The 19,562-nt window shown below is 45.1% G+C and overlaps 1 protein-coding gene across 2 annotated transcripts in view; it reads right to left on the reverse strand.

The window, feature by feature from the left end:
- Positions 1–3,229: 3,229 nt before the first annotated feature.
- The window catches only part of LOC110500643 (DENN domain-containing protein 4C), a 59,121-nt gene continuing 42,788 nt past the window's right edge, over positions 3,230–19,562 (reverse strand). For both annotated transcript variants that reach the window (XM_021578125.2, XM_021578126.2), the window contains exons 17-34: positions 17,649–17,855; positions 17,306–17,434; positions 16,006–16,153; positions 15,545–15,676; positions 15,182–15,307; positions 14,886–15,029; positions 13,578–14,698; positions 13,087–13,291; positions 12,739–12,830; positions 12,316–12,491; positions 11,008–11,199; positions 8,352–8,541; positions 7,119–7,229; positions 6,692–6,829; positions 6,365–6,482; positions 5,982–6,135; positions 5,781–5,845; positions 3,230–5,560 (exon numbers count right to left, since the gene is read on the reverse strand). In XM_021578125.2, the coding sequence (XP_021433800.2) occupies positions 5,424–5,560; positions 5,781–5,845; positions 5,982–6,135; positions 6,365–6,482; positions 6,692–6,829; positions 7,119–7,229; positions 8,352–8,541; positions 11,008–11,199; positions 12,316–12,491; positions 12,739–12,830; positions 13,087–13,291; positions 13,578–14,698; positions 14,886–15,029; positions 15,182–15,307; positions 15,545–15,676; positions 16,006–16,153; positions 17,306–17,434; positions 17,649–17,855 (3,585 nt within the window). In that variant the 3' untranslated portion in view covers positions 3,230–5,423. The remainder of the gene's footprint in view (positions 5,561–5,780; positions 5,846–5,981; positions 6,136–6,364; positions 6,483–6,691; positions 6,830–7,118; positions 7,230–8,351; positions 8,542–11,007; positions 11,200–12,315; positions 12,492–12,738; positions 12,831–13,086; positions 13,292–13,577; positions 14,699–14,885; positions 15,030–15,181; positions 15,308–15,544; positions 15,677–16,005; positions 16,154–17,305; positions 17,435–17,648; positions 17,856–19,562) is intronic.

Genomic DNA, 19,562 nt, shown 5'->3' on the forward strand with positions numbered 1-19,562 from the left:
AATTATGGTCAGTAAAGAAAACTTTAAGCTTGTCTCTCAATTTTTAAAAAACGTGTCAATACTTTGTCCCTTGATAACCAGCGCACTTCTGTATATTGTAAAAGCGTTACATGGTCGCTGCCCAGATCATTGCATAGTGCAGAAAATACGAGATTTCAGGGGCCTTGCTTTAACAAAGTTAACCATTTTCACTGTAGTGTCCAAAACATCTTTCAAGCTGTCAGACATTTCCTTGGCAGCAAGTGCCTCTCGGTGGATGCTGCAATCTACCCAAGTGGCGTCGGGAGCAACTGCTTGCATGCGCCTTATCTCTCCACTATGTCTCCCTGTCATAGCTTTTGCGCCATCAGTACAGATACCGTTAGTGGAATTCATGCGAGAGAGTAATGGTTAATGTGATTGGATGTTAATTATTTGACGAGGCTACCTGTATTTGACATTGTGTTGTTATTTTACTGAACACTAGATAAATAAAATTTAACTTTGTCAGTGAAACGAGGCTACTCAGGCAAGAAAAAAACCTCACCCAAATGTTTAGCCCCATTTTTTAAATGTCAATCACATTTGTATTTGGCATACACCTGTCGTCATGGTCTGTACCCCAGTTTAGGAATACCTGAGTTAATGCATTTCCAAAGCAATACACTAATGCCTGCTTTTTGCTGTAAATATGTAAAAGTGCCAATAGAGGGGGCTAATTCACTAGACTCAGCCTGGCAGAAGCTGATCAATACAGGGGTAAATCAGTAGTTGAAACAATAACAAAGCGGAGTCCCCGCCACTGATTCGGTAACAAGCTGAGGGATGGGGCTGGAAAAATGTAACCACTCCCAAATTCATATACAGAGCTATGAATGCAATGATAAAGCATGCATGATAAAATTATAGTTTACATTTAATTTATTTTGGCTAAATAGTTAGTTTACATTGTATATAGATTTGCACACACTATATATACTTTTATTTTGTGTTATAGTCTGTACGTTTATTTATCCCTGTGTTGTTTTTGTTGCACTGCTTTGCTTTATCTTGGCCAGGTTGCAGTTGTAAATGAGAACTTGCTCTCAACTGGCCTACCTGGTTAAATAAAGGTGAATATGAAAGTACTTTGTTAACAAACATTGGACTAAAAGGAGCTTATATTTTGGGTTAAAAGACATCTCAATATCAACTGTTCAGAGGAGAATGCGTGAAATCAGGCCTTCATGGTTGAATTGCTGCAAATAAATCACTAAAGGACACCAAGAAGAAGAAGAAACTTGCTTAGGCCAAGAAACACGAGCAATGGACATTAGACTGGTGGAAATCGGTCCTTTTTTTGGGTTCCAACCACCGTGTCTTTGTGAAACGCAGAGTAGGTGAATGGATGATCTCCACGCGTGGTTCCGATCGTGAAGCATGGAGGAGGAGTGATGGCGCTTTGCTGGTGACACTGATTTATTTAGAACTCAAGGCACACTAAACCAGCATGGCTACCACAGCATTCTGCAGCCATCTCATCTGGTTTGCGCTTAGTGGGACTATCATTTGTTTTTCAACAGGACAATGGGCTATTTGACCAAGAAGGAGAGTGATGGAGTGCTGCATTAGTTGACCTGGCCTCGACAGAATTGAGATGGGTTGGGATGAGTTGGACCGCAGAGTGAAGGAAAAGCAGCCAACAAGTGCTCAGCATATGTGGGAACTCCTTCAAGACTGTGCAAAGCTGTCATAAAGGCAAAGGGAGGCTACTTTAAAGAAAATAAAATATATTTGGATTTGTTTAACACTTTGGTTACTACATGATTATGATCATGATATGTTATTTCATAATTTTGATGTCTTCTCTATTACTCTTAAAATGTAAACAGTAACCATAAAAACCCTTGAATGATTAGGTGTGTCCAAACTTTTGACTGGTACTATGTGTGTCTGCATCAGGAGATAAAGCGGGTTCCACATATGTCCATCTTACACAAACTGCATGTGCCAATACACAGTTTCTCAGGGACTGAAATAGCTAAAGCACTGTTTTGCAGCGTAGCCTCTTTTAGATACATCTATTTTATTAGATTGTTAACTTTAGGATACTAGTAACATATTTAGCTTTACAGTTTCTAGGAAGTTTTGAAAAGATATATCTAATCTTTTATGGAATAGAAGAATAGTCAGGATTAGACGAAACATTTTGCGGTTGCATGTAGGATATAAAGCTTTAAAAAGCTTAATAAATTTTCCCCTAAAAAAATTGTACTGTACTTATATTTCTATTAGTTTACATCAGGGAAAGGGTCAGGGAAGAAGAGGGATGGTGAACAGTAGATTACACAGTATTTGGTTTGACACACAGGTCAAAAGGTTACTCCAAACTTTGGTGGCTTTCGTGTAATTGGGTGTGTCACTGTGACGAAGTACACTGATGAATTCTTACCTTGGAGTAAGAGATGATTTAGGTTGCTTTAGACCACACTTAAGTATGTTGGTGATTCCCCTTCCAGAAGACTGTTTTTTGTTTGATCACTATCTGTATGCGCGAACAAGACAATGGTTCAGAAAAAGCTTTCCAAAGTGTTATTCCTGCATCAGGCGTCATCTGTTCATTGGTTAATAATAGGTTAGCCGACCTGCAAAGCAAGCACTTCGAAAACAGTTGGTGTTCTTTCGTACTGCAAATGGCTTTGATGCGTAAGACCACGAAAATAAACTTATGAGGGTAGTGAGAGAGGAAGTAGGAGAAATTAAGACGTAGATAAACTAGAAAAAAAACATGCTATAAATGTTTTTCTTGCAGTCATAATGAGATATGAAATATTATTCTAATCTCAGCCCACTCAAATTTGTTTCCATCCACCTGACAGGTGTGGCATGTCAAGAAGCTAATTAAACAGCATAATCATTACACTGGTGCACCTTGTGCTGGGGCCAAGGAAAGGACACTAAAATCCATAGATTAGGGCCAGATGAAATCATTTAAATTGACTGATTTCCTTATGAACTGTAACTCAGTAAAATCTTTGAAATTGTTGAACGCTGTTTTTATATTTTTGTTCAGTATATATATTTGTATCATTTATTTTTATATATTGTTAGTATTTTAAAATCATTCATTCATAACTAAAGTTACTTTTCCAGAACTGTGTTGGTGTTTTGGTGGCAAGATGTACTCCCTTAATGCCATGTTGAAGAATGGGTTAGTAATTGTCTCCAAACCAATGCAGTGACTAATGCAAATAAATCACTAGATGCAGGGTTTGTTTTGAATCAGGTCACAACTAATTTATTGGGGCACAATAGTGTATAGACATTCACATCTATTCCACAGGACAGTAGGGGGTCCGTTTAACCATTTTGAATAGAACCTTCTTTCTGTACATCCTCTGGCGAGCATATCCTCATAAGCTCTTAGCCAACAGGAAACGCTCAAATGTACAATGCCACATATGGTGGGATCACTTCAATATAAGAAGTTAGTCAAACGTATAACACCACTGTGTGATTGGACTGATACATGTTCTGTACTCCATACGTTACCATATCATAACAACAAATCGTTGGAATTAGGTTTATTTTAGATTTCCTGTAAGTTTTAGATCCTCATCCCATTTACTGATTTGGAAAGAAATTGTGAAATAAATGTTCATCGGTGGTAATGTTTGATGTTTAAACCTTTAAAATGTTGGAACAGAGGATAACAATTGTGGTTAAATCATGTACTAATCTAAGCAGGACAATCTGAACAATGAACAGTATATTCACACGTCTGTATATTCACCCATTGTCCTACAACGCGGTGTGTAGAGCCGTTGTAGGAGTTATGATACTTTCTGGAATGTAATTTGGGTCCGCATTCTTAAAGCATCTTAGAGTGCTGATCTAGGATCGACACTTCTATTCATAGGCGCTGGGCACAGCTCTCCTGTTTGAATACACTATACCACGTTGGTTTTAATGAGTCCTTTACGTTCTGTGTAGTCTCTTCCGCTCTTCATTGTCAAAATTGATATTCCATTCACAATCAATGGAAAACAAGAGACGTGACAAAATGAATTAAGGCAGACCACACTAATATGTAAACCTTAAAAGCTAGCTTGTCCAAAGAAAACAGTATTTGCCATAACTACAATGCTTCATGATGCTTTCCAAGGGAGATGTACTAATCTATATATTATGGTTTATGATTAAGGAGTGACCCAAGCATGTACACAAGCAGATTTTTTATCACATGAATGCATATTTTACCATAATCGTTTTAACTGTACGTTGCAGTTAAAAATGAAATCGTTAAAAACAAACAAACACATTGGACTGACTGACTGACTGGTCAACAGGTACCGCAGTAACTTACCATGGTTTCTTTTCATGTGAGAGAACAGCTCTCGTGTCTTGCTTAAGGCATGGAGCGATGGCAGGAGAAGGAAAGAGCTGCACGTTAGTGGTTTGGCATCTCAGTTCCCTTCCAATTCACGCTTACGTTTGATGTCTAGTCCCAAAATGTCTGGAACATTCAAGGTTTTTGGGTATACTATTTCTCTCCTATTGGGATGTCAATATGGTAAGAATACAAACTCATATAGTTCTTGCTTTTCTTTAAGACACAAGTGCAGGGTTCTGGAATGTTCTCGAACTGATCTTGACTGACTGTCTGCGGCAGCCTCAATACGCCCTTATCCAACACTTATTCACACACAAACAAGAGAAAAGTACAGCTCAAAAATAAATTGCATCGAGAGAAACACCCACAATGACAATAACATTAGTTTATAAGACTGAATCTGGAGAAATTATCAAGGCACCAATATTCCTCCTCGTTTTGAAAAAAAGGCAACCCCGGTTTTCAAATTTCCCCCATTTAGAAAAATATGTACAAAAAAAGACAACCAATGGACTGGTAAAGTTACCGTTTCTAAAAGTGCACATCAATGACAGTGACGATCAGTATTCTGTCCATGGGTGAATGGCCTCCTAGGTTACTACAAGGTGGTTCTAGAGGTCACCGTGGGGCTACAGGACAGTAGGACAGAGCTGGAGCAAAGTCACACAGGACTGGGCAGTGAGATACACACTTCACTCGCTCTACAACATCGATAAAGAAACACACCATTTCATAAAGAACAAGTCTCTCTACCGCACCCTCCAGAATATTCACATAAATAACTATTTGAGTTACAAATCGGCCTGCGGGAAGAGCTACAATAGGCAGGAGAAAAAACATCAACAATAGGGCCTTTCGGGATAGGGATAAAAAAAAAAGTACCATCTTTGGGCGATAGGAGGGTGTAAAAATGATCTGTCCAAGATTCTCCCTTACACCCTGACCCACCACTACCCATCAAGTTTCTTTCCCCTTTTTCCTCTGTCTCCTCTCTGCTCCTCTCCACGGCGTGAGTGAGGGCCACAGGTGGAGCACTTCTCAGACCGTCCAGTAGAGGGCAGCGGTGGCAAGGTCAGATGACTGGAGCGCCAAAGCACTTGAGGCACCACTGGACATTGCTGTTGGGTGGCCGGTCAATCTTGTGCAGAGCCTTGAGCTGCTCTGTGCTCAGATCATCAAAGGCCTGGCGGTATTCACGGTCAAAGGCCTCTGTCGGAAACACAGGAGGGAAGAATATCCAATCAGAACATGATAGAAACCTGGAAATAGAATTTGTTTTTTTTATACATAGCTTATCAAACTCAGGATAGAAAAGCTCATAGTAGCTGTGGTAACTATAGCAGTCTCAACAACAGTGGTTGATTGGAATTACCCAAATCCCAGTCTTGGTTTAAAGAGAGTGGTTGGGTTGTGAAAACAGTTCACTCACCGACGTCAATGTTCTCCCGTCCCAATGCCACAAGCGCCAGGAAGAGGATCTCCCTATAGATACCCCTGATAAGAGACAGATCGATTGATTCATGAATAGATAAAAACAGTACAGACAGACACCAACAGAGAACATTGACAAATGCAATGCTTTCGTCTCACAAAATGGATCAACCAAAGCCATAAGCTTCAGAGGACGTACCTTTGGCGTTTGACCTCCGGGTGCCGCTTGACCTCTCGGAGGAGCAGATTGATGGGGCCGTATACGTCGTTCGTCTGGATGCTGCGGACGATGCTGTTGAGGAAGGTCCGTGTCTCCTGATGGTCCGTGGGGGCCAGGGTGGCCTTCTGCTCCACTGGGGAACAACAGATGGGTCATTACTCATTACATTCACTGTTCAATACATTAGAATAATGTATGTCATGGGTATAGATATTTTTAATAGCAGACATCCTGTCCATTAATGAATATGGCCAAAAATACATCACACACGCAGACAGAGGCCCAAAGAGAGAATGCAGTGTTCTGAGGATGATTGCTTGATCAGACGTACGAGCTCTCGCTCTCTGTCTCTCTGTACTCACGCAGGGTCCTCCAGCTCTGGTAGAGGGGATCGCCAGGCTCCTGGTGCAGGTTGATGTTGTCCCACAGCAGCTGCACATACACCTGTTTACTGTCCTGGGACAGGGAGGTCTGGGGGAGCTGCAAACATGGTGAATAAAAAAAAAAATACAGACAAACACAGTCATCTTCTGTTACCCTACTTGAACAGTGCTCCGGCGTGATCATAGAGAGCAATGTTCCTAAACTGAATGTGACTATCTGCGTGAGATTGACCACCAGTCTATTGTTACAGTACTCTCATGTGGAGAGGAGTAGTGTGTGTGCGGGTGCTCTGCATGGTCATGTACCTGTACTCCATTGTTGCAGTGTTCTGAGGTGAGGATGAGGCCAGGCAGGTAGCTGGGCAGGTCCAGGCGACAGAAATAAAACACCAGGTTCCAGAAGATGATGGGGTGTTGACTCAGGAATTTATGGGTGTAGATCACCTGGTTGTGAATTAAACAGTGCTCAAAAGGGGTACTACAGCTTATTGTTCAAATCTGTCAAGTCCCTGGGATGATGGAAACAGCAAAAGCAAGGTTGAAAACTGACCAGATCATCTGCTAAATGACTTAAAAAGTCAACGGGACACACATACAATAGCATCTTGACATCATTGACACATAAATAAGTCATAATTCATGTAACAATTTATGGGTTCCATTTTGCGGTCCTGTCTAGTTGAAATGTTACATCCTTCTGAACATATTCTTAGGTCTGTTAAATGTGTATTACCTGGTCCCCCTCGTTCTCTAGTAGGGTCTCCAGTTCTTTGCGGAGGACCAGGGGGCTGAGGTAGGGCACAGACACTGGCATGGGGTTGGGCCGCTTTTGTCCCAGGCCATCCTGAGAGAGACACATACAGACGGCTTTAGGCAGTTGCATAACTCCTTCTGACCATCCACACAATATATAATTTGTCGGTAGGTGAATGGGCGCCCCAGTCTGAGGTCCTGAGCAGGTTTTCATCAAGGATCTCTATGTACTTTGCTCTTTTTCATCTTTCCATTCGATTCTGACTAGTCTCCCGGTCGCTGAAAAACATCCCCACAGCATGATACCGCCACCACTGTGCTTCACAGTAGGGATGGCGCAAGGTTTCCTCCAGACATGCCAGTTGGCATTGAGCCCAAAGAGTTCAATCATGGTTTCATCAGACCAGAGAATCTTGTGTCTCATGGTCCGAATCATTTAGGTGCCTTTTGGCAAACTCCAAGCGGGCTGTCATGTGCCTTTTTCTGAGGAGAGGCTTCCGTCTGGCCACTCTACCATAAAGGCCTGATCCTGTCTCGGAGCGCTACGGACAATTCCTTCGACCTCATGGCTTGGTTTTTGCTCTGACATGCACTGTCAACTGTGGGATAATATATAGACAGGTGTGTGCCTTTCCAAATCATGTCCAATTAATTAAATTTACCATAGGTGGACTCCAATCAAGTTGTAGAAACATCAAGGATGATCAATGGAAACAGGATCCACCCGAGGTCAATTTTGAGTCTAATAGCAAAGGGTCTGAATACTTATGTTTTTTATTTTTAAAACATTTGCTAAAATGTCTAAAAACCTGTTTTCACTTTGCCATTATGGGGTATTGTGTGTAGATTGATGAGGATTTTTTGTATGTAATCCCTTTCAGAATAAAGCTGCAACAAAATGTGGAAAAAGTCAAGGGTTTGAATACTTTCCGAATGCACTGTAACTGCATGGCCAGTATAGATGCTGCAGTTTTAGAGTACCGGAAAACTACATTTCAATGAAAGTCCACAAACAGAAAGTAATTTTCGACTCAAAGATGAATTTCAATTGATACCCTGAATTGACTTTACTGAAATGTAATTGACTCAAGTCCTGGAAGTGGTAAGGATCGCGAGGACATTACTGGGACATTACTGGGACATTGTGAGGACATTACTGGGACATTGTGAGGACATTATTGATACGTTATGAAAACAGTCTCAGGACACTCACCACCTCTGTCAGGCTGCAGGGCAGGCTGGTGGTGGACACGCCGTGTCCGGGTTGTCTCTGGTAAGAGACCAGGCTCTGTAGTGGCCCGCCCACGCTGTTACTGCGCGTCAGAGAAGTCCCACGCTTCCCTGCCTGGTGTTCCAGCAAGCCCAGAGGGTCCGACTGAGCCGGCTCCGGTACCGGTACCAAACTGACAAACGTACAGAGGAGAGGGCAAATACAGAGACAATAGAACTTTAACAAACATTTACAGCAAGTGCGAGTCAAGTCGTCAGCTTGTGATGTTTCGGCTCTGACAGTTCAATTTAAAAGAGGAAGAAGTTGGCATCATTGGGATACACGTGATGCCCTTATAATAGTATCAAATATATTTAGAACTGGCCTCTTGAGTGGCGCAGTGGTCTAAGGCACTGGTTCGCAGTGCTAGCTGTGCCTCTAGAGATTCTGGGTTCGAGTACAGGCTCTGTCGCAGCCGGCCGTGACTTGGAGAACCATGGGGCGGTGCACAATTGGCCCAGTGTCGTCTAGGTTAGGGGAGGGTTTGGCCCGGCAGGGATGTCCTTGTTCCATCGGGGACTAGCGACTCCTGTGGTGGGCCGGGCGCAGTGCACGCTGACACGGTTGCCAGGAGTACGGTGTTTCCTCTGACACACTGGTGCGGCTGGCTTCCGGGTTAAGTGGGTGTTGTTGTCAAGAAGCAATGAAGCTTGGCTGGGTTGTGTTTCGGAGGATGCGTCTCTCCCATGTCCGTACGGGAGGTGCAGCGATGACACGAGAGAGACTAACTACCAATTGGATGCCACAATATTGGGGAGAAAAAGGAGCGTTGTAAATTTTAATTTTTTTAACACACAATATATATTTAAACTCAGCAGAAAAAGAAACGTCCTCTTACTGTCAACTGCATTTATTTTCAGCAAACTTAACATAAATATATATATTGTAAATATTTGTATGAACATAAGATTCAACAACAGACATAAACTGAACAAGTTCCACAGACATGTGACTAACAGAAAGGGAATCATGTGTCCCTGAACGAAGGGGGGGAGGGGGGGGGGTCAAAATCAAAAGCCAGTAAGTATCTGGTGTGGCTACCAGCTGCCTTAACTACTGCAGTGCATCTCCTCCTCATGGACTGCACCAGATTTGTCAGTGAGATGTTACCCCACTCTTTCACCAAGGCACCTGCAAGTTCCTGGACATTTCTGGGGGGGAATGGCCCTAACCCTCACCCTTCGATCCAACAGGTCCCAGACGTGCTCAATGGGATTGAGATCCGGGCTCTTCACTGACAATCCTGTCTTGCAGGAAATCAGCCATACTGCTCCTTTTGTGCGTGGTGGCATTGTCATACTGGAAGGCCAGGACAGGATGAGTCTGCAGGAAGGGTACCACATGAGGGAGGAGAATGTCTTCCCTGTAACACATAGCGTTGATTGCCTGCAATGACAACAAGCTCAGCCCGATGATGCTGTGACACACCGCCCCAGACCATGACGGACCCTACACCTCCAAATCGATCCCGCTCCAGAGTACAGGCCTCGGTGTAACGCTCATTCCTTCGACGATAAATGCGAATCCGACCATCACCCCTGGTAAGACAAAACCGTGACTCGTCAGTGAAGAGCACTTTTTGCCAGTCCTGTCTAGTCCAGCGACGGTGGGTTTGTGCCCATAGGGGGCATTATTGCCGGTGATGTCTGGTGAGGACCTGCCTTGCGACAGGCCTTCAAGCCCTCTGTCCAGCCTCTCTCAGCCTATTGTGGACAGTCTGAGCAATGACGGAGGGATTGTGCGTTCCTGGTGTAACTCGGGTAGTTGTTGTTGCCATCCTGTACCTGTCCCGCAGGTGTGATGTTCAGATGATCCTGCTTAGGTGTTGTTAAATGTGGTCTGTCACTGCAAGGACGATCAGCTGTCCGTCCTGTCTCCCTGTAGCGCTGTCTTAGGCGTCTCACTGTAAGGACATTGCAATTTATTGCCCTGGCCACATCTGCAGTCCTCATGCCTCCTTACAGCATGCCTAAGGCACATTCACGTATATGAGCAGGGACCCTGGGCATCTTTCTTTTGGTGTTTTTCAGAGTCAGTAGAAAGGCCTCTTTAGTGTCCTAAGTTTTCATAACTGTGACCTTAATTGCCTACCGTCTGTAAGCTGTTCGTGTCTTAACGACCATTCCACAGGTGCATGTTCATTATTTGTTTGTGGTTCATTGAACAAGCATGGGAAACAGTGTTTAAACCCATTACAATGAAGATCTGTGAAGTTATTTGGACTTTTACAAATTGTCTTTGAAAGACAGGGTCCTGAAAAAGGGACATTTCTTTTTTGCTGAGTTTATATATAGAACTAAACCAAGATACTTCATCTGTGTTCTTTTCAATGGGAGCAAACTAAGCACAGTGGGCAGAGCCAAGAACAAGCTAACGAGACCCTATTGGCGCATTCCAACATGCATTTGCATATTTCTGTTAGGGAACGTCTGCAGAATGTAGGCCCAGTTGCATTTCGCTCCATACTCCCCTATTGCCGGCCACTGGGCTTCCTCTCCTCACCAGATGTATACATCCGGTGAAACATCTGGGTTCTTTTTCTACCTGTGTTAGTATAGTCACTAAGTGATTCATGAGACAGGCATTTCTGTGAACAGACCTCTTGTGAGTGGCTGTTTGGCTGGCCGGGGCCTCCCCTGGGTCCTCAGAGGAGGATTCTGGGAAGCTGATGAGGTCCGGGCGCGGGGTGTCTGCTGCACCCCCCACCACGAGCACAGTGGAGTCTGTAGTTGTGGGCTGGTGGCTGGCGCTGTGGATACTGTCTCCTGATGCACTGGGCTTCAGGTAGAACCTGTAGGGGAGATCAACACTTTGAGACAGAATAGAGCATACACAACTCCAGCCATATACAGTACTGTGAAAAAGTATTTTCCCCATTTCTAGTCGTCTCTATTTTTTCTATTTTTATACTGAATGCTATCAGATCTTCAACCAAAACCTAATTTTAGATAAAGGGAACCAACAATTACATACTTATTTAATTAATTTCAGAAACAAAGTTATGCAACACCCAATGGCCCTGTGTGAAAAAGTAATTGCCCCCTTATACTCAATAACTGGTTGTGCCACCTTTAGCTGCAATGACTGCAACCAAACACTTCCTGTAGTTGTTGATCAGTCTCTCACGTCGCCGGGGAGGAATTTTTGCCCACTCTTCCACGCAGAACTGCTTTAACTCAGCAACATTTGTGGGTTTTCAAGTATGAACTATTCGTTTCAAGTCCTGCCACATCTCTATTGGGATTAGGTCTGGACTTTGACTAGGCCATTCCAAAACTTCAACTTTTTAGCCATTTTTATGTCGACTTGATCGTGTGTTTCGAATCATTTTCTTGCTGCATGACCCAGCTGCGCTTCAGCTCACAGACGGATGGCCTGACATTCTCCTTTAGAATTCTCTGATATAGAAGGAACCGTGAATTCTGCTCTGTAAATGTAAGGCATCCAGGTCCTGAGGCAGCAAAGCATCTCCAAACCATCACACTACCTCCACCATGCTTGACCGTTGGTATAATGTCCTTAGTGTGGAATGCGGTGTTTGATTTGTCAGGCATAACGAGACCCATGTGGTCCAAAAAGTTATACTTTTGACTCATCTGTCCATAGAACATTCTTCCAAGAGTATTGATGATCATCCAGGTGCTTCCAGATGATTTTTGGCAAACCTGAGTCAACTTATAGTTATTTACAACATTAACAATGTCTACACTGAATTTCTGATCAATTTGATGTTATTTTAAATGGACAAAATATGTGCTTTTCTTTCAAAAACAAGGACATTTCTAAGTGACACCAAACTTTTGAACGGTAGTGTATATAAAACACAGGGAAATCACTGGGTTTTAAACCGGAAAAATGTACTATTAAACAGATCTATTCAACGATCAACAAATCCACAGACACCCACGCTGTGTTGGTGCGCAGGTCGTGGAACTCGACGTGGAGCAGGGGCAGAAAGGCGGCGCGGCAGAAAGGACAGGTGGTGTTGAGGTTGGAGTCGTCTGCCGTCCAGCCCGCCATGATCTCCTCGTCGTACACCAGACACTCACAGGACCGACACAGGGAGCAGCTGGACATCAGCACCTGGGAACACGCGGAAACGCACACACACACACACAGAAACATTACAGATGCACCTGGCATAGGCTACTTGAGGCTCCCTGGCTAGATAACAGCAGCAAACTCATGTTATGGATAGCAAGATGTCACAGTCTAAAATGACTCTATAGCTCCTATGTATGTACTGCCAGGTTACTAAAGCACTTGTGCTCACTCTTTGAGACAGTATGTTGAGTACTGTAGCCAGTAATTGTGAGTATGATATTCTCACCTCTAGGGCACAGTTCTGGTAGATACTTGAGGAGCTGGTGTGGTGGGAGCCTTGATCAGAGTCTGGACCTCTTCCTGGCCGTCCTGGAGTCACTACACACACACACACACACACACACAGAGTATACAGTCACTCACTTCTACACTCAGTTTTCAACCATACACCCGTCTACATATTTTTTGTGTGTTTACTGTGCGCGCAGAGGTAAAGTTGCGACTGTGTATACAGGTAACGTTGTTTGTCTCTGCATGCATATATAGGAGTATGTGAGTATATGCCTACATACTTTTGTATTTATATAAGCTGTGTGTGTGTGTGTGTGTGTGTGTGTGTGTGTGTGTGTCTTACGTGTGGAGTGAGGTCCTCTCCCTGTGTCACTGCTGCTACTGCTGCTGGCCAGGCTGGTGCTGCTCTGTGTCAGTCCGTTGGACACCAGGCCTTGGGTTGGCCCTCTGTGGGTGGGACTGTCCCCTCCTCCACCCCCTGACAGCATGGACTCATCCAGCCCGGCAGGGAAACTATCCCTATCCCTATAGCCCGGGGCCAGCTCATCCTGGGGAGAGGGGGGAAATAAGAAAAAATTCAAACTTCCAAACGATTGTGAATCTTCATATTATTCCCATGTACAACATTGAATGCATTCTGCAATATGATTTGCGAAGTGAAACTGAAATGAATAATGAAAGTCTTACATAATTTTTCTGTATATAATGGTGTTTGACCGTGTGGTATCTATATCATCTGGCTGTTGCAGGTTATTTTTGTGCAATTAATTACCATTTTACGGTTATTTCTTAGTTAAGCTATGTATGTATGTTCTGCAGTCCATCCCCGCTCACCTCGTCATCGGAGTAGGAATAGGCTGAGGCCACAGCCCCCCACACTTTGCTGGCCAGGTTCCCTGCCTGCTTCATGCCTGACTTCAACACGTCCATCTTGGGACCAGAGAGCAGGGTGTCCATCTTCATGCCTGAGATGGAGTTGATGACCGAGCCCAGCGAGCCATTTTGCGATGACCTCACCAGCGCGGTCAGTGACGATCTCGGGCTGGCCACAACACCGCGGCTCCTGGTGGCTATTACGGCAAATGTCTTGGAGCGCGTGACAGCAGCAGGGCTGCGTTTGGGCGTCGAGTCCCCGCTTGAACCCCCTGGGTGTTTGACAGGGGGCACAGGGAGGCTGGACCTCCGTTCTAGAGCTTGCTTAACTGGGGCAGTGTCCGGGGAAGAGTCCCCTCCCTGGCCCCCCTGGTGGAACTCCATACTGGAGGACTTGGGGCCCAGTGGGCTTCGCAGGCTCATGTACATCTCAATCTCGTCTGCCAGGTTTCGGGACACCACGGCGGGCAGGGAGTGCGGCAGCTCCTGGCTGGTTACGGAGGCCAACTCTTCGTGCTCTGAGACCAGCAGGGAGAGGGGATCAGCCCCCACATCCACCTCCTTCATCTCCAGGGTTGGGAGAGAGCTATCACCCCTCCCCCCTGAATCTCCTTCCTCTTCCAACTTCAGTCCCATCTCATCCTCCCCGTCCATTCTCTCCTCCTCTTTCCCTAGCCCCTCCTCCAATGGGGTTGGGTCCATTACAGGACCCTCCTCCTCTGACAGTTTCCCCAGCATCGGACAACGCCCCTCCTCTGACTCCAACTCCTTAAAAAGGGCCTTGGATGGTGGATTTGTAGGTGGTTGGGTGGTGCCACACCCAGAAAGGGCATCGGCGAGGATTCGGGCATCGGCACCCATGCGTCTCGCGATGTGGTCCACACCATTTTTCTCCATCAGCATGCCGGCACGACTCTCGACGCTGAAGCTGCAGCTGCGTTCCGAGAAGGCCTTCTGGCGCTGGCCCTGCCCCTGAACTGCAGGCCCCGCCTCCCCAGAGCCACCCGGGGCTGTAGACTCACCCTCCTCCGGCAGAGAGACATTCTCGCTCTGGCTGCGCAGAGAGAACAGCTTCCCTGGGGCTGGTGGTAGAGAGGAACACAGAAGCATGCCTTCAATTCTGGGGACCTTTTTCTGTCCGGAAATTTACTCAAATAAACCACCCCCCCCCAGAGTTCAGTGATATTGCAGACGTTAACCTTAATATCAAATGTGTCAACCTCAGATTGAGATTAGGTTTATAAGTTTGGGTCTGCTCCTGTCACTTACCAGTTTCTCCTCTCTTCATGGCAGTATCGAAGCTCCCTCCTGTGGACAGCTTGACGATGCTGGGGACATGTGGGATGGCTTCAACAGGGCTGGTGGGCTCCGCTACGACCACAGAACTGTCCACCGAGCCAGCTATGTCCCCATCTGAAGAGACATTATCCCACATCAAGTGAACATTTTTATTTTATTAATTTTTGCTGATAGAAAATCCTGAATAAAAATGCATGCTCAACCAGCAGATGCGTTCTTCTAGATTAGACTGGCGTATATATTTTGGAAATGCCTGATTTGGTTACCATTGTGCTGTGCTTTGGGCTTGCTGCGGTGATCCACATTGACAAGAGGGGCTGCTGATGGAGCCAAATCCACTTGCACCTGATGCAGCTCATCTTTAGAGCCGTAGCCCTGGTCAGACTGACCTCCTGTGGGACACAAACATATTGTTGTCATCTACCCAGTCCGTTCAGATCTGTGCATATCTAAGGAGTTGGGGCTCGGAGCTATAGGCTAGTACCTAGGGGTTAGGGGCTAGCAGCTAGGGGCTGGGCAAAGTTGTGTGAGTGGCCTGGTCCAGTGTTTCCAGGCTGCAGCCTACCTGTGCTGCAGCCTACCTGTGCTGCAGCCTACCTGTGCTGCAGCCTACCTGTGCTGCAGCCTACCTGTGCTGCAGTGGTTGTCCGTGGCGTCTCCTATGATGAGGCTGCGTGCGAACAGCGTGTGATCCTCTCCGTTCACCTCACTGGAGTGGTCTGCACTCCCGTGGCTCAGCAGGTCGCCGCTCACCGACACCACTACAGACAGAGAACAAGCCTACATCACTTCCTGTGTCCCAGATCAGAGTTTTAGGTGAGTAAGGTAAAAGGGAGCTACTGCCCTTTACCATGTAGTAGTTATACAAAGAAACAAAGCAATACAGCCTGTACAGTATAATACTCTATTATTGTGAATTGACTTTACTGTCCTACAATCAAGCACTGATTCATTACATTGCATCGATAAAATGGATTTAAAACGTTTAGAAAGAAATATGAATTTGGTGCAAAACCTGTTGTGATTCTACTCCAACCTAAGTGAACGACACTCTCCCATGCTCTGTCCCTGTAGTGTTCTGACACCTCACCTGTCGTGATGATGGTGGGTCCTTTCGTGGCGGGCATCCGGTGGAGTGCCTGTTTAAATTGGGCCACAGTACGCACCACGTTGCGAACCTTGGCCCACATGAAGAGACCGCTGCGGTTCCGACTTGGCCAGGGGCCTTCCAGAACAGCCTGGAGGAAAGAGCAGATTGCAAGTTAACATGGACCTGCTTTGAATTTAGGTATTTGTATGAGCTAGTTTAAAGTGCCCTAATCTTAAATGTTTGCAGATATATAAGGTATAAGCAATATGGTGGAATCTCCACCACAAAACATCTTAAAGGGATAGTTCGATATTTTGGTAATGAAGCCCTTTATCTACTTCCTCAGAGCCTGATAAACTAGTGGATACCATTTTTATGTCTCTGTGTCCAGTATGAAGGTAGCATGCCAATGGTTCCTGTAGACTTCCAGTCATTGCGCTAAAGCTAGTTAGTATTATCTCACAAAACTACTGCAAACTTCCTTCATACACAAAAATGGTGTCCATGAATTCATCACTCTCGGGAAATTGCCCAAATCTATCCTTTCAACCCTATCCAGACCAAACACTGAAGGGTCAAAGGAGATGGGGCAGGGAGCTAATTGGACTGTATGTACATGTAACTGCCAAAATACAGGAAACACGTGAGTAAATGAGGCATACAAAGTATATTGAAAGCAGGTGCCTCCAGACAGGTATGGTTCCTAAGTAATTAACATCCCATTATGCTTAGGGCCAAGTATAAAAATACCCAGTTGCCCATTTATTTTGGCAATATTATATATATATAACAAAAGTTGATGGTTGCTGATAATGGGCCTCTGTACGACTATGTAGATATTCCATTAAAAAAAATCTGCCGTTTCCAGCTACAATGGTCATTTACAACAATAACAATGTCTACACTGTATTTCTGATTAATTTATGTTATTTTATTGGACAAAAAATATGCTTTTCTTTAAAAAACAAGGACATTTCTAAGTGACCAAACTTTTTAACAGTAGTGTATACATACATACATACATACGTATCTGTCACCAGATCTCAACCCAATTGAACACTTAAAGGAGATTCTGGAGCGGCGACAGCGTTTTCCACCCCCATCAACAAAACACCAAATTATGGAATTTCTCGTGGAAGAATGATGTCGCATCCCTCCAATAAAGTTCCAGACACTTGTAGAATCTATAACAAGGCGCATTGAAGCCGTTCTGGCCCAACGCCCGATTAAGACACTATGTTGGCTTTCCCTTTATTTTGGCAGTTACCTGTAAGTGTATGGGCTGGTTAAAGTAACCCACCTTGTTGTAGTAGCCATAGGTGATCGCGTTAGGGTGCACCCCTGCCTTCTTCATCTCCACCAGAACACGGACGGCCATGACCGGCAGACCGTACAAACCACACAGCTGCATCACTACACGGTAACACACCTACAGAGGGAGAGATGGTGGCTAATAATAACAACCTAATAGCTACAGTAGACTTCCACTGTAGTCGTTACCCCTGTAGTGGAAATGATGGCACTCGCGCGCGCACGCGCACACACACACACGCTAACATTGACAAACACACCCCCCCCTTACATACCAATCCCCACACCATCCCCACAACCAAAACCCCATACCCCAACTCCCCTCCCTTCACCTCATCCAGGACCTCCACCTCAGACGTCCTCATCTTGAGCAGGACGTTGTAGGCCTGCTGCATGGCCCAGCTCTTTGACTGGACCAGCCTCACCCCCACCGGCAGACAGATGAACCACAGACTGTAGCAGTGGCTGAACAGACACTTGGCCCACAGCGGAGGGTCGGAGTAGAAGCGCTTGGCCATCTTGTAGGCCAGCTTGATCTCCTGCAGAGAGGCATTTCTGTTCAGTTTAACTTAGCTTGATTTGTCACTTTAATGGGGGTGGGAGACATGAATACAATTGAATGATGAGTGATTCCAGATGATTTTAAGTTTATTATTATCATCTTGTGCTATTTCCTCATGGTCAGAGTTGGGAGGAGAGTGTGTGACTGTGCACGTTCCTAATGGTGAACCTTCCTTCCCTCCCTCCGTACAATAATGGCCTAATAATACTGCATGTGGCCTTCTGAGGAGAGTCTTTCAAGCGCCACAGAAATATTAACGGCCACATACTGACAGCCACCACGCACCATGTTTGTGGTATGTGTGTGAATATAAAAACTTGTGGTGCATATTATGGAATCTATTTATATAATTAGATTAGTAAAAATAAATGTTTTGTAATACCCATGGTATACGGTCTAACATACCACGGCTTTCAGCCAAATCAGCGTTCAGGGCTCAAATCACCCAGTTTATATTAGGTAAAATATTTATTTTCAAGGTGCTTTTTAGGTCTTCTACATGTAGCCAGACAAGCACTACACATACACAGCAAACAGTTTTGTCTGACCTGGAAAAATATATTGGCCTCCCACAAAAGCAGAGGATGACAAAACAACAAGAATCACAAGACAAAATAAGCCTGTTTCCTGGGAGGTCTATTATTCTAAAAACAGGTCACAGTGACCCCCTTCCCCTCCCCCAAAACACACACACCCCCTCTTCCATCTCTGTCCAAAGTAAGCTGGTTGTCTGTACTTGGCCTAGACAAAACTCAAAGAGCAGCAGCGTTATAGCCCAGAGTCTGCTATTCTACTCTGCCCTATTGTAAATAAGTTGCTGCTGATGACAGTGGTGAGTGACTTATTTTTATTGGAACCAGCCTGTGTACCATTCCAGAAGGAGAATGGTTGTCCAAAATGGCAGCATATTCCCTACATAGTGCACACACTACCCTATAGGCCTGGTGAAAAGTGCAGTACCATATAGGGAACAGGGTGCCATTTGGAACACCAGGTGAGAGAATGACTCAGCAGCCGACAGCGTCCATGGCAGGCAACGTTATTCCCTGATTGGGGAATTGGTCATGTGGTCAGGGCAGTAGACAGGACACAGTGAGTAAAACTAAAATGATCAGGACAATGTTGTTGACCAATGTGTGTTGACAAAGATGGCGCTGCAGTGAATTGTAGCAGTTTTACGGGCTCCTGAGCAATTCTCCTTTTTCCCCCCTTTTTTATTTTATTTTTTAACAAAATGTCTCCGCCATAATTTCCTATGACCAAAAACAGCATCTGGACATCAGAACAGCTTCGAGGCACGCAACACTGAACCATGCAGGTGAGCCCCAGCTGATCAGAACTGTGTGATCTCGCTTTCCAGAGCCGATGTGAGTAAGACCTTTAAACAGGTTAACATTCGCAAGGTCCACGGGGTCAGACAGAATACCAGGACACGTACTCAGAGCATGCGCTGACTAGCTGGCAAGTGTCTTCACTCACCTGGTCTGTAATACCAATTTGTTTCAAGCAGACCACCGTAGTCCTCGTGCCAAGAACACCAAGGTAATCTGTCTAAATGACTATCACCCCTTAGCACTCGCATCATCAGCCACACTGACCATCAACACATGGGCCCCTCGGGGGTGTGCAATTCATCCCCTCCTGTACTCCCTGTTCAACCAGGACTGCGTGGTCTCTGACGACA

This window comes from Oncorhynchus mykiss, chromosome 21, assembly GCF_013265735.2.
Source record: "Oncorhynchus mykiss isolate Arlee chromosome 21, USDA_OmykA_1.1, whole genome shotgun sequence".
Taxonomy (NCBI): Eukaryota; Metazoa; Chordata; class Actinopteri; order Salmoniformes; family Salmonidae; genus Oncorhynchus; species Oncorhynchus mykiss.